The 13795-nt window shown below is 36.9% G+C and overlaps 1 protein-coding gene and 1 pseudogene across 2 annotated transcripts; both read right to left on the minus strand.

Annotated features, from left to right (window-relative positions):
* Nucleotides 1-1479, minus strand: part of LOC122089524 — a 24208-nt pseudogene extending 22729 nt beyond the window's left edge.
* On the minus strand, nucleotides 1210-10580 carry LOC122090042 (coiled-coil domain-containing protein 25). 2 transcript variants are annotated; one of them, XM_042659874.1, is made up of 6 exons: nucleotides 10047-10580; nucleotides 3959-4086; nucleotides 3712-3815; nucleotides 3491-3578; nucleotides 2883-2953; nucleotides 1210-1650 (listed from the first exon to the last, which is right to left on the minus strand). In XM_042659874.1, exons 1-6 carry the CDS (start codon nucleotides 10157-10159, stop codon nucleotides 1498-1500), a joined length of 657 nt encoding a protein of 218 aa, XP_042515808.1. In that variant the 5' UTR covers nucleotides 10160-10580; the 3' UTR covers nucleotides 1210-1497. The 2 variants fall into 2 exon arrangements, with proteins under 2 accessions (XP_042515808.1, XP_042515810.1); XM_042659876.1 differs by having other exon boundaries at nucleotides 2883-2944; nucleotides 10047-10573.
* Nucleotides 10581-13795: the final 3215 nt, after the last annotated feature.

Below are 13795 nucleotides of genomic sequence, written 5' to 3' on the forward strand. Positions count from 1 at the left end.
GTTTTTTTTTTTTTTTTTTTAAATCTCTGATTCGAAGCACTCTTTTTTCAATGTTTACGAATTACGTGTGGTAAGCGATTTCGGTCCTAGCTATGGAGTTGCTAGTCTTTCAAATAGGATTAACTTTGTATTGAGAGATTCTCGAGGTTTCCATTAGATTGGATTCCATGTTGGCCATTGATATGTCAACTGGGAAAATCGAGGGCCTTTGGAATCTGCTGGCTTCTAAGGGTAAGATCCTGTACCCGTCTTCTCTGCTTATGAGCAAAGAATTCAAGCATATTTGGAGGTAGTTTTTACCTAGCTTCCTGCCATCTTCATTGATAGGGATCAATTGTGTCCCATTGAGTTTCCGAGTGATCTTGTTAGGAGGGATGTGGCTATAGAGCCTTATCATTCTTTTGGTTTTTCTCCTTTTGTCTGGTGGGCATGTACCTGCCTAGTCTAGGAACCTCTTCCCCCCTCTCGTGGGTTCTTTGAGGTTGCCTTGCTGTGTTTATTTCTTCATTCTTACTTTAGTACATCAATAGTACCTATTAAAAGCTAATGTCTTCGATATGATTTTGAAATTTCTGTTTTTCTAATTATAGTACTGCAGTAGATCCCAAAGCTAAAGCTGCAAATATTTTGAATGGCTCTTGAATTGGCTTGGAATACAACATATGTTTCCCTAAAGTTATGATTCTGAAATTGAACAGCCATTATCTACTAACATATGTTTCCCTAAAGTTATGATTCTAATTTAGGATTGTTGACTAGAATTAGAAAGAGATTCCAGAATCAGAATTGCAACCATGTGGACATAAGTTCTTTCCAATTACCATGAGATGGTATTGTCCTCACGAAGGTTGTTTAGGACATCGCACAATTCTTGCTAAGAAACAAGTACGCACCCTCAATTGCTGACGTGTACCTACAAACATCTTATTGGAAAAGTTTAAGCAAGGAAAGGGAAATTTAAGTGCTACTCAGATGCTTGACCGGCTCACGGAGCAGACAAGCCCAAAATCTACAACCAGTCTTCTAGTGCACTCAAATGACATCGCAACCATGATTATCTCACACTGAAAACAAAAGGCCCAAAATCTACAACCAGTCTTCTAGTGCACTCAAATGACATCACAACCATGATTATCTCACACTGAAAACAAAAGGCCAAAGAAGGAAAGCAGAAAGTGACATATTAATGGTATCTTGCAAAGAGAAGGCTTGAAGCACCAAGTATCAATCAGGGCTTTTGCATAAAATCAATAAAATAATACTTTGACATGTTTATCAATCATCCCCATTATTCAAGTCTTAAGAGATACAAATCAACCAGACAATATGAAGATTCATCTTCTGCTCCACCACTCTACCTTTCCAGCCGCATCCAATTAGAGGGTCATCAACATTTGACTCATGCAAGCGACATATCTGCACCAGGAACGTACAGATTTCTCTCTTCTGGCAGATTCCCTCTTCGTGGAAATAAGCCATCGAGTTTTTGTGCAGGAATTACATGAAATCGTCTTCCAGTTCCTGCAGTGACTTGGTCGTTGATGCAATCTGTTTGTTAGAAGTCATTTTCTCTTGGACCATCAGGCCCTTGTAGCTCCTCATCTCTGCCTGTTTCTCCTTTTCAAGCCTCTCCATCTCCTCTCGCCGTTTCTGTGGATCATTGATAAGTTTGTAAGAAAATTCAAGGCATATAATCATATAATTATATATAGGAATCATGAAAAGGACAATTTTGCTTGGGAAAAAAAAAAAGGGAGGAAGAGGACATGACATTCAACAGCACACTGTTGAAAAACTCAACCTGGCCTAGGGAACGAACTCAGGTCCATCCACAACAATCCAACCTCCAAAAAAAAAACCCACAGAAAAAGGAGCTTTTCACTGTCAAAAATTACAGGTACAGGCTGTCCAGTATCATTAAGACAGAAAAAATAGAAAACAAATTTCAGATAAATGAGGAAAAGAAGAGGGAGGCTGGATGTGGACAGGAGCTCCAGACTTCTTGTATGGAAATAAGTCATGGGAAAGATAGACAACAGAAACAAAAGTCAAAGGTTGTATTGTATGTCGCTCTCTGAAAAATGATTACTTGCTTGGAAAAAGTATCAACGGTGCCAGAATTTCATACAATTGAAACCCACTAATATTCTCTCAGAATTACTCAAGTTCAGTATATTTGCTATAGCTTCTCTATAATGATTCTGATGGGATTTTAGTCTTGGGACTGATGCCCACTAGAATCATTTGGAAAAATTATAATTTCTGATGATTCCTAGATAAATATTTTTTAGGTCGCTTTTCATCCATAGAAGCACTTCTTCCATTTTTGTAAGGATCATTTGTAGTGAACATAAATTTACTATAACTAAACTTCACAAAAAGAGAGATATTCTCAAAATGAAATTACTGTGATAACTAATTTTAAGGAACGCTGAAGTGGGACCCCAAAGCATACACACTTGAAAATCAAAATTTTACCAAATCCAACCCCGAGCTCTGGTTGTTCTGGCCACATGATCATATATGAAAAACTTGATGGCAAGCACCTATACTCAACTAATTACCTCCACCCAGTCAAAAGTTTACAAACTCTAGCTAGGCTACAAATTTTGGAAAGAATATTATGTAACAATGACATTTCAGTTCTTCAAAATACACTGAATTGAACATACCAGTCAAGATTCAAAGGCAGAGATTAGAAGTATGGAATATAAATATTTCTTCTTTGTTATTCTTTGTTCTTTTTGCTTGACAACTAGTCTAAAGCTCTACTTCAAATAGGTCTCTTATGTTAAACTTTCAAAATTCATTAGAGCAAGAAAGCTTGGATTTTCTGAAGTTGAAGGATCAATTCCATCTGTAAAGGATGCAGTTGGACTTACTTTATCTCTCAGATGGACTTTTCTCTCTGCCCTTTCTGCAGCATTAACTGCTTCTCTCTCAGCTGCATAAACTGAACTGATGTTAAACCATTAATCCAAGAAAAAAAATGGGGGAAGCATTAGATTAAAAAAAAAATTGCATTTACTTAAAGAAGAAATTCCTCAATTCAAGGAAAGTAAAATACAAGGAAGACCATAAGCTGCTCTGGATTTTCTTCACGTAGAAACTTGAGGCTCAGTGATCAAAACATTGACTGTGTAACCAACTCAAAAACCTTCTAAATCTTGTAATTAAATTTTACTTCACTTTTCAACCAAATTTCTTGGATTTGAATAGGAAAATAGAGAATCCCCTTGAAAAGTTTAATTACCAAATCTAGAAAGATATTTAGTTACAGAAAAGTCTCATTTTGTTTTTTTAAAGTAATTTTACTACTCCTCATTTCCTTTTCTAGCAAACAGAAGGAGACTGACAGAAAATACAAATGACCAGGCTAAGTAGCAATGTTAATTATTAAAAGCATCATCAACTATTGGGTAAAACCAACTCTTTTTTTGTTACCAGAAAAAAAAAAACCAAATCTTTTTTTCACCTAAGCCGATTTTACCTTTTAAGTCTGGCTTCCTTTCAACTTTTGTCTTGTTCAGTCTATTAACTATCTCATTTATTCGTTTTTCAACTCTCACGGTTCGGACCTACACCAAAGAGCAAAAGTCAGAATCAACAAACATCTAGTTTCCTAACACGTTCCATTTATGTCTAGTCCAAAAAATGAAAGAAAATCCATAGAGCATCTCATAAATCCAGAATATACAAGCCTCTACTCACCATCTTAGGGTTGTGAAAACCAACTTGCCCAACATCCATTGAAGCCGTCTTCTTCAAATTATACCAAGGAGTGTAAACAACATCAACATTATTCACCTTGTTGCCTGCCAAGTAGCCAAAAATGTCAAATGAAACAGTTGGTCGTGTTACATGCATAATTTCACCCAAATTTATATGCAGAATTATCATGAACTTAGGAAATATCTAAATATAACATAAGCCAATATCAGAAACACATAAGATTTACCTTGGATAGAATTTGCTTTGACAAGCTGAACACAATCTTCCAATAAACCCTCACTTATATCTTCAACTGTCTGACCCTTGTTCAGTCTCACATAAACATGGGCCGAAGACATTTTATCGACATGGAACCTGCCATAAACAATCACAGTGCAAGTTTAAATTAAGAAGACACATCTACACTATTCATATAAAGACAAACAGGGTCCCTACTTTAACAAAATGGTAGGCCATATGCATGCTGGCCTCTCCCTTCACTTACAGTTTCAAAGAGAAAAAAGAAAAGACAGAATCACTCAGTAGCTATGAAAAATGAAACATATATGCTTCTCTATAACTAATAAATAAATTAGTTGTTTAATTTATTTCATGAATGATTTCACATTGTCTCATAATTCTTCCCCCTTTATGTCACAGTGGACTGGCAGAATTACATCTGCGTTTTTCCTTGGGACAAACCTAAAAACTAATGCATATTAGAAATGATCAGTGATGTGATCAAAAGAAAAAACTACACAAGCGATACTCTGAAAAAACATAATGTAATGGCCAAAACAAATGCTTCAAGAAGAGAACTAAGAAGGAATAGGAGATTAGAGACCGACTGGGCAAAAGAATAATAATAATGATGAAAACAGCACACCATTTCTGCTGGTGATTTTGAAGAAGAAATGATCCATTTATGAAAAATGGCACACTTTTCCAAAACCTGAACAGTTAAGCAGCATGGAAATGCATACAACACCTTTAAAAAATTCCAAAGACATGGCTTCTTTCACCCTTGAAGGCCAAGCATGTGCGTCATTCCTGGCAAAGAATACAATCCTAAAATATGCTTAACATACACTAAAAGAAGCTATGTAGTATGTACAGACAAATGCAAAGATTACCTCTTCGGTGAAGTACCAAGAGTAAACACGATTACTTGGAAAATACCAATTATTCAAATTCAGCTAAATAAAGAATGTCAAATTCAGCTAGTAAAGAATGTCACGTTGTAGAAAGGGTGAAACCTGATGCATAGAATCTAAGTGTTACTTTCCATGCTGGCTCTGTTTACTGCATTTGGTTTCCAGTTAAATAATTGTATACTCTTTAGTTCTTTATTTCAGTGGAAGTTTCAATTACAGAAGGCAAACGAGAGTTGTAAATGGTAATATTTCACAAGGGACAATCTATAAGTGCGTGAAGGATGGTCCTTGAGACCCATATATGATATTGAGAAACAGAATGAAGTTCATTGACAAGAGATTTGAAGCGCTTCTTGGTGAAAAAGGTTCCACACCTTCCATTGTTGGTGATGCTATGATACCTTGTACGGACAGACTTGTGTAATCAGAACCCGTATGCTGATGGTCCTACATCAACAGCAGTTGAAACCCAACTATAGTGATGGATAGATCGAGAAGGGAAACAGTTGAAATAGCTTCCATTGAAGCAACTAAGGATGATGGGAAATTATGAAAGGCAAACAAGAAAGTTCTAAAATCTAACAGTCAAGGCGAATAAGGTTCAAATCTTAACAAGTCCAGAATAATGTACTTGGATGGATAGTCCAGTTCAATTGCATTATGCCTTGTCTGGGATGCTGGAAAGAGGGCACCCAGAAGCAGTGTGATATTCCATCATATAAATAAGGCTCCTCTCTTGTTATCCGGAAAAAAATCGCCATAAATACTATGCAATCAGAACCTCAGTTCTTTCCTTCTAGCTGGTGAAAGTAGCTCCTAGCAAAGGAGCTTTTCTTTTTCCATAAGGTTAGCTGCAAAGATTATGTGTCTCTATAGACAAGGCTGCCATAGATTGATGCAGTTCAAAAGTACAATAAGGCCAACAGCAAACCAGGCCATCAAACTGGACCAAGAATGGACTAATATGTTTAATTTCGAGTGTCCATTTATATGGGCCATGGGCTTGATAATTTTGGTGTACTATTGCAATGGGCTGATTCTATAAGCCCATATGTTAAGAATTTAAGGCCTATACGAGATTATTGTTAGTTTTAATTTAGTAAGTTGTATCATTCATTTTAATAGTGTTTCTAGAAGGCTGGACAGATGTCCTACATTCTAGATCTTAGTCTCTATTTTGTTAAAGTTCTAGAATAGTTTCTATTTTGTAAAAGACTTAAGTTGTAAGGGATTCTCTCTACGACACAGGGTTTCCTATATTGCTTATTTTCACAAAGCTATAAATAAAAAGTAGGGTGTAGCCCACCCCATTTAGGTGGGATTTTACTGAGCTGTTGTTGTGTTCCATTTCTTTTACTAGTTTAGTATTTTTTTCTTTGCACGGATCCATGTAGCCGACACCATTCAGTTGAGATATGGCTGAGTTGTTGTTGTTGTAGATCATACCTACTACCAACGATTTGAGAAATAATTTAGCCTTGAGCTTGTCAGTTCACTGACACAACATGGTTCTGTAGGATGCAGTAGGGAAACCTTGGTGTGATGCCAAGGCTGGAGTTGGTGGAATTCCTTTTCCACAGTTAGGTGAGAGGCCTAACACAGCCCTTATTCCATTCTTCAATTCTTCTATCTTCTATCTTCTTCCTCCCCCCCCCCCCCCCCACCTTTCCATTAAGAACCTGTTTGGTAACTCCCCCGAGATGATCTTTTCTGTTCTAGATTCCATTTTATAACAGAAATCGAAAATAAAGCGTTTGGTAATTCCTCTCTCATTTCTGTGCCCAAGAATTGAACCGGTTCAAAATATCATCTCAAGTGGAGATCAAGTAAACACCTTTTAGGTGTTCCTTCAGTCCCAAGATGGTCTTTAGGGAAATAAAGTGAAAAGGTGTTCCTAAAAAAACCCGATAGAATCCTCCAAAAACCTACGTCACACGACAAAGGTGGGGGCCACTGGTTGTGACCGTTGTTCACCAGAGAGGGAAGCTACTGGACGACGAGCTCGAAGTCGCCGCTGCCCTCACCTTTCTTATCTATTTGATCACTGCTCCTCTCTGATCGTCCTCTGCTGAATCGTTGCTCTGAGATCTTCCTCTGCTCCTCTAAGATCGTCTTCAGGTAGGTACATCCCTTCTTTTATTGAATCAATCTCTGCTCCTTTGTTTCTCCGATATCTTCCTCTGCTCCTCTCTCTCTCTCTCTCTTTGATTGTCCTTCCTTTGAAGTACATCTCACCAGGAAGCTACCTGTGGGTTGAGAAGGAAGTAGGATTGGAAGATATTCTGGGAGTTGGTGATTTTTTTAGGACTTATTGATGGGAAATTGTAGTTTCTCTCATAGATTCTTGAAGCATAATCTATAATATCATAATCTGTTATGTGTAATTTTGTGAGATCATAAACCTTTTAATTTTCATGATAGGGCAGCAAACAGGTTGCAGAGAATGGGGTGATGAAAGAGAAGACCTGGACAATATAGAAAACATTTATTGATAAACACTCATTGCGGTGGCAAATGTTGATGCCCTGATCTTTTCTATTAGATTTGTTATCTATAATGAGCTTTGATCATCAATTCGGCATCACACTTCTATATGCCTTTCTCCCATACGCACCGATCCACAATGTCCCTATCGGATTGTATGAGCTTCTGCTCTTGTGTTGTTCCTGAAAATCCATAATGCAAATGAGCACAAATAATATGTCCATTAGCCCCATAAACAGATGCCCAAATAATAGTTCTTACTCCTTATCGTAGCTGTGGCATATGGGCATGTGGGGCCAGGACTTTTCTTAACAAATGCCATTTCACTCTAGGAACTGTCCCTAGAACAGTTTCGGAACAAGTTTATCAAATGCCCACGTAGAGTAAAAAAATCATCTTTTCATGAGGTAAAACAAAGAGATGATTTTGCCAAAGAACGGCGTTCTCAGAACAGAATCGTTACCAAACAGGCTCTAAGAGGTCAGATTGTGTTCTTCAGTCTTACGCATCCTACTTTTCATATTTTGTTTGCTCTCTTGAGTACTTACTATTCTGTCTACTAACCGGTGTCAGAATTCCTTCTTGAGTTTTGGACAGAGTTTTGGTGCTATAGTCAATTTTATGACATCTCATCAATCCTTCAAACTGTTGCTAGTTCATTTCCTTCTAAAAGACCTACAGCGCTACCTTATTGGCTTCGTTTAATTCTGTCCAGCTACTTTCAATTTTATATACCCACTTACTAATTTGTTCAATAGTTTCTATTTCATGCCCATACTTTTTACTTTGTTTACACTTGCTATTTCTTCAATTTAATTGCTGTTTTAACCTTAAGTTTCTAATTTTAGTAACCTTCTACTTTCATAACCCCTTGATTTCTCCAAATCTAACCATTGAATTCACTTCTAATTTTGGAAACCCATTCCTCACACCTAATAGGCCTTGTGATCGGAGTTGCAACCAGATCTGATCATCCTTTGAACAGGTTGCTGATATTTCTCTTTTGGAGGGTTGTTGAGATTTGAGAGACTTGCTGTTCTGGATCTTTGTAGGCTGTTGGTTCCCAGCCTCGGGTAATTAGATAGCCATTACAAATGGGTGCACTCTCAGAAATGTTTTGACATTATTCTTATGGGCTTCAGTTACAGGTCCTTTCTGGTAATGTTGACTATGCAGATTTCAGGTACCATTGGAAAGAAATTATTGATGACCATATGTACAAAGGAAGTCAGAAAATTTTATTTTTTATTGTATATATTCTTCTTCTTCTTCTTCTTTTATTTTTTTAACTTGTGGCTAGTCATTCCTGTACAACCATATCCTATCTCCTGGAACCAACCCAGTAGTATCACTATCACTACTAAATTAGAAACAGAAAACCCATCACTGCCCTAAACTCTTCTCAATATAGGGTGTGGTGAGGCAAAGTGGAGTCCAATAAAACCCCAACCATACATAAGAACCAAAGGTTTCTAATTCTATATCAATTTTAAAATACTTAAAGAAACATAGTTACTACATTCGATAAGGCTACAACTTACAAGCGTCTAATGAGACGACAGGCATTGTTGGTATAACAAGCTAGTCAAATGACTGAGCCCTTTTTGTCAGGGAGCAATCAAGAGGTTCTTCAAAAAACATTTCAAAAGCGAGATATACATGAAGTGAACATAGATTTCCTATGTAAAATGAAGGTCATTTCAATTTATTTGGCACAGCAGGAAAACAGAGATAAAGTGAGCACGATGAACGATTCCACACTATTCACTATGTACTTCTCTTTAAATTGCTCTGATTCTCCTCAAGCAGGTTCCATGTTAGAGACTTGCATATCCAAGTCGGATAAACTAATTTTATATGCAAGTGATTTTTTACTTTCATGGTTATATCCACCTGGGTCATAATAAGTATATCACCCTGATTTACTTTGAAGCAGTCAGGGTTACATATTGGGGCTCTTTCCAAATTTGCACAAAATCTGGCAAGGCCAAATAAATAGAACTAGCACCATTAACAGCACTAAACTGGAAAAATGCATGGCGTCGTGAACTGGAACTGATAACAAACCGAGTAAAACGTATAATCTCAAGGGATTCAATATACAGAGGTTTTATCTTTTGTGCAGGTGTTTCTCCCCAGTTTCTGTATGATGTCCTTGGGGAGGGGGGGAATGATAAAAGTGTGAATAACACAGTTAAGAACGACTTCTGTATGTAGAATTCTTAGTATATGTCATTTCATTTACCACAGAAAATAAAGGATATACAGAGATAGATGCAAGGAATAACACAAAATTGTAAAATTGCTGATAGAAACCCGAAGCAATGATAAAAATGTAAAGGAAAAACAAGAACTGATGGCATTGATGGAGTAAATATCAAACACACAAGAGCTGTAATTGCGTTACGCAGCATCAGAAAAGCAAAGTTCTGAACTCTTACATAAACATATAAGAAGTCAAACGTAACAAGTAAAAATTATAACTTAATCATGTGAACATGAATCTAGAGTCTTAAATGGAAATTAATGCGACACAAAACAAACTTAGGAGCTGTTAATCCATGGAATTTCAAAGGAAAAAAATAAAAAATAAAAAAAGAGAAGAAGAAGAAAAAGAAAGAAAGTGAATCTAATAGGTAGAACACTCGAATTGGACAATTGAAGGCAAGGATCAGACGGAACCAAGGGTTATCTCACCAGACATCTTCTGGAAATCCGTATTTGATGAGCTCTTCGTTCTCGTGCTTGTCCAATCCCATGAAGATCGTATAATCACCAGCTTCTGGTCGGGCTTTGAAGTAGAAAACCATCGTTAATTCTCCTCCCAAAATCGACCCTCCCCCCTAAAAAAAAATTAGGGTTTTGAGAATGGAGAAGCCGATGAAGGGAACGAAAGAGAATTTTCCACACGATTACTTGTAAATATAAACGCAGTGAGAGATGAGAGGATCGTGGTAGCTGAAAAGGCAACAAATAAGGATTGGTTCTATTGTTCTAACTTCTAACGCTCTCTCTCTCTCTCTCTGCGTTCAGCGCACCAGAAACGGAATAAAGGATGTGGAGCAGGTAACTTTCAAAAAGTGCGATACAAGATCCTCTGCCCGCGCGGCGCCCAATTGGGAAATTGGCAAAGGTCACAGTGGGCCCACTGGACCGGGCAACCTTGATTACCTTGGAGACTGAAGGCCTGAACTCATAAACAATTCTATGAAATCTAAGATAATAATTTTTCTTCTGTGAATGAAGCTTAGAATAATAAAAGTGTCCGATGATGGAGGACTAGGGCTTATTGCTTATGTGGTGTGGAGCTGGCTGCCGTCAATTGGATAAGCATTGGGGAGTGGTTGTGGTTCAAAGCTTTTAGTCAATAGGGGTAATTTGTAATGGAAAAGAAGATTCCATGTCCACAATGTGGAATGCTTTTCCACTTCTTCTCACATTTTGATCATGTGGTTTCACATTGACACTTTTTCTCTCCAGAATCATGTGGATAGAATCAGTTTTTGGATTGTGATTGATGTAAGAAAGAGATTCTCTCCACATTGTCCACGTGGTCCCTCTCCCAGCAGTAATTTTGTTATTTGAAGGCTCAAATCCTCTCTCTTGTAGCGTTATTTAAGTGCCAACAATTTATCGCTCTCCACTCATCACTCAACCATTTTTCACCACAATGCATTGTTGGGAAGCTTCTTACACTTTTGTTTATGATCAAATTGATAGGACTTGAAGATCCCGAACCATACCCGAGACACAGTAGACATGAAAATTAGGTTCTTTCGCATTCAATTTCATCGACTAAAAGAAGTTTATACCAATAGGTATAAACGAATAAATAATATAATAAAATATAACTGATCAGAGAGCCTCAAATGTGACTCCTCCTACAACCAGTGGTTATTCCTCTTTGTTAAAAATCAAGCTTTGGTTCGAAACTTCAAGTTAGACTTAAACTCCAAAACTTCACAAGCTTTTGAGTACAACTTCAATGGTGAAAAATGTTTTTCAAAACCAATCTATATCCTTCTCTTTTTGGATAAGGAATAATAAAAAACATAGAAAATAGAAAATAGAGAGAAGAGACTAGAGAGTTGTGTGAGAAAAAGAGAGAGGGATTTTATATTATGAATTCAAGAGGTTCACCATTTTCTCTTCTTTCCCAAAATCAAGTCTACTTAATTTGGAATCCAAATTCCCAAAAGTCACCCTAATCTCTTATTTCCCAAAATCAAGGCTTGTTAATTTGGAATCCAAACTCCCAAGAGTCACCCTAATTTATTATTTCCCAAATTCACTTAATCTTATCTGGACCATATTGCTTGTTTCCAAAGAAAGGGAAGAAGCAGAGTTTAATAGTGACGATCCAATCCTATCATTAAATAAGATAGGATTAGAAAAATCAAGTATTTAATAAATATGAAATTACCCAAGTATCCCCACTGACCAACACCCTCGTTATGGAATTTTAGAGACGTATGAAATTACCGCCATACCCTTATGCCATAGTATATAATTCAAGGGGTGTGCATGCAAATGACGAGATTGGTTAAGATATGAACACATTCAATCTTAGAACTATTTCATAAATAGTACAGAGCTCTGATTCCAATCCAACGGCATGCATTGAAACCCCACATTGATGTTCTTCTATAAGGACAATGATTACCTTGTTGACATACCTATTACTCATGCAGATTAGACGCACAGCCAACATAATGGCATTGGTCCAATTTGGACCTCTATCATGTTATGTCTAAGTGTACATTTCATTCACACAGTGAATAGTATCTCTCAGAATTAAGATAGATGTGATATTATGTTTATCTCATAAATTAGCATAGGCAATTATGTGTGCGGAATACGACATAATAGACTCTTCGCCAACATACACACAATATGTGTGCTCGCATTCATATCCCGACATCATCATGTCTGGTCATACGTAATGCAACAACCATATGATATGGATGCCCAGTCCAAACCCTAGTTGTGACTGAATTTAAACAAATTATGGACACAGTTGCATTTTTATAATCACATGCGATAAAATAAGAAAAATCTATAAATGAAATGAATTGGTTCATTACATGAAACCGGGTTTGATGGACACAATATCCAACACAAATTATAAGAAAAGCAAAACTAAAGAGTGAGTCTATCATCTATGAGCTTTTTTCGTGTTTTAATTTGGAACCTTTAGTGCTCGACTTGTAACATCATGACCGGCACAATTTATATACTTGTTCTCACCATCCAGTACATTAGGTCTAATTGTTCAAGACCTCCTATGCGCAAGTGCTCTACTGCACTCTACGCCAACCAAATGTGCTAAGCAACTAGCCACTATAATGGGTGGCCTATTATATCAAGCAATTTACACATTAATATTTTATTCAGAATTGAGTTTCCCTTCACTCACTGCAAACAGAGAATATCTTAAACCACACATCTAATCTTTGGACTAGACTGAGAAATGTTGTTTTCGACTTTGCACGGTAAGGCTAGGATTAACGATGAAACTCACTTACCCAAAAGTCCAACAGTCATAGGATTACATCATGATGGATAAAAAGAATCCACAAATTCTCTCTTATCCTGGGCGACAAAAAACTGACCAGGCCAAATTCTTGGAGCTAGAAGTAGAAGCTCTCCTAAATGTGCCCTAAAGTGAAATACTGTTCAAGCCATGGTTAGAGGTTGCAAATAGGAATGACCTTACCTTCACCTTTACCTTTACCTTTACTTTCCCTTCACCTTTTTATTTGTTTATTTGTTTGAATGAGAATAGGGTTGGTGAGGAATTTACCCTTTACATCTTGGATACGTAATTCTCCATTACCCTTTGTAAAAATCCCTATCCCCAAACTGTAAATAGAAAAAGCGAGTAAACTGTTGATGAAGAATGCATTATGAGCCCATAAAGAGTATCTGAGTATGTTAAATGGTATGGATTATAAGTATAGAGCCTAGGATTTAATTGTGGTGTGTGTATAAAATTTTTCTTTCTATTTTACATGTAACCAAACTAGAATTACAAATCTCTCTTAAAATTCTTAAGAGGGCAAACAATATACAAGGAGTAGATCCATTCAGGATATGTTGGATATAGTGTCCATCAAATAAAAAATAAATGGTTTAATTTGTATGAATCGTTGGTTTGTACAATTAAAATAGGGATAAGGAAGCATGTGCCATTTCTATGTAGATTCTTGCGTGCTTCCTCTCACATCTCACCTATGTACCCTATACCTTATCTCTTCAATAGATGCACTTCCTATTGGACAATACGTCACCCCTCTATTGGTGCAAATCTACACTCATTAGGGTCATATGAAACCCTATCCCACTAGGTGGCATAATTGGAAAGACATTCCAACTTCTATTTGAAAGCATAATATTTGGAATTGCAAGGCTTCCCATCCTTCCTTTGGAGGATTTTTGCTCAAGAA

Source organism: Macadamia integrifolia, chromosome 9, assembly GCF_013358625.1.
Source record: "Macadamia integrifolia cultivar HAES 741 chromosome 9, SCU_Mint_v3, whole genome shotgun sequence".
NCBI lineage: Eukaryota > Viridiplantae > Streptophyta > Magnoliopsida > Proteales > Proteaceae > Macadamia > Macadamia integrifolia.

What these genes read in the sequence shown, in the direction of transcription:
- LOC122090042 (XM_042659874.1), bottom strand. Translation starts at nt 10,159, where the DNA reads ATGGTTTTCTACTTCAAAGCCCGACCAGAAGCTGGTGATTATACGATC. An exon ending in CAAAGCAAATTCTATCCAAG is followed by an intron (nt 3,816 to 3,958) that starts GTAAATCTTATG and finishes GCTACTTGGCAG; the next exon opens with GCAACAAGGTGAATAATGTT. An exon ending in GTTTTCACAACCCTAAGATG is followed by an intron (nt 3,579 to 3,711) that starts GTGAGTAGAGGC and finishes TCTTTGGTGTAG; the next exon opens with GTCCGAACCGTGAGAGTTGA.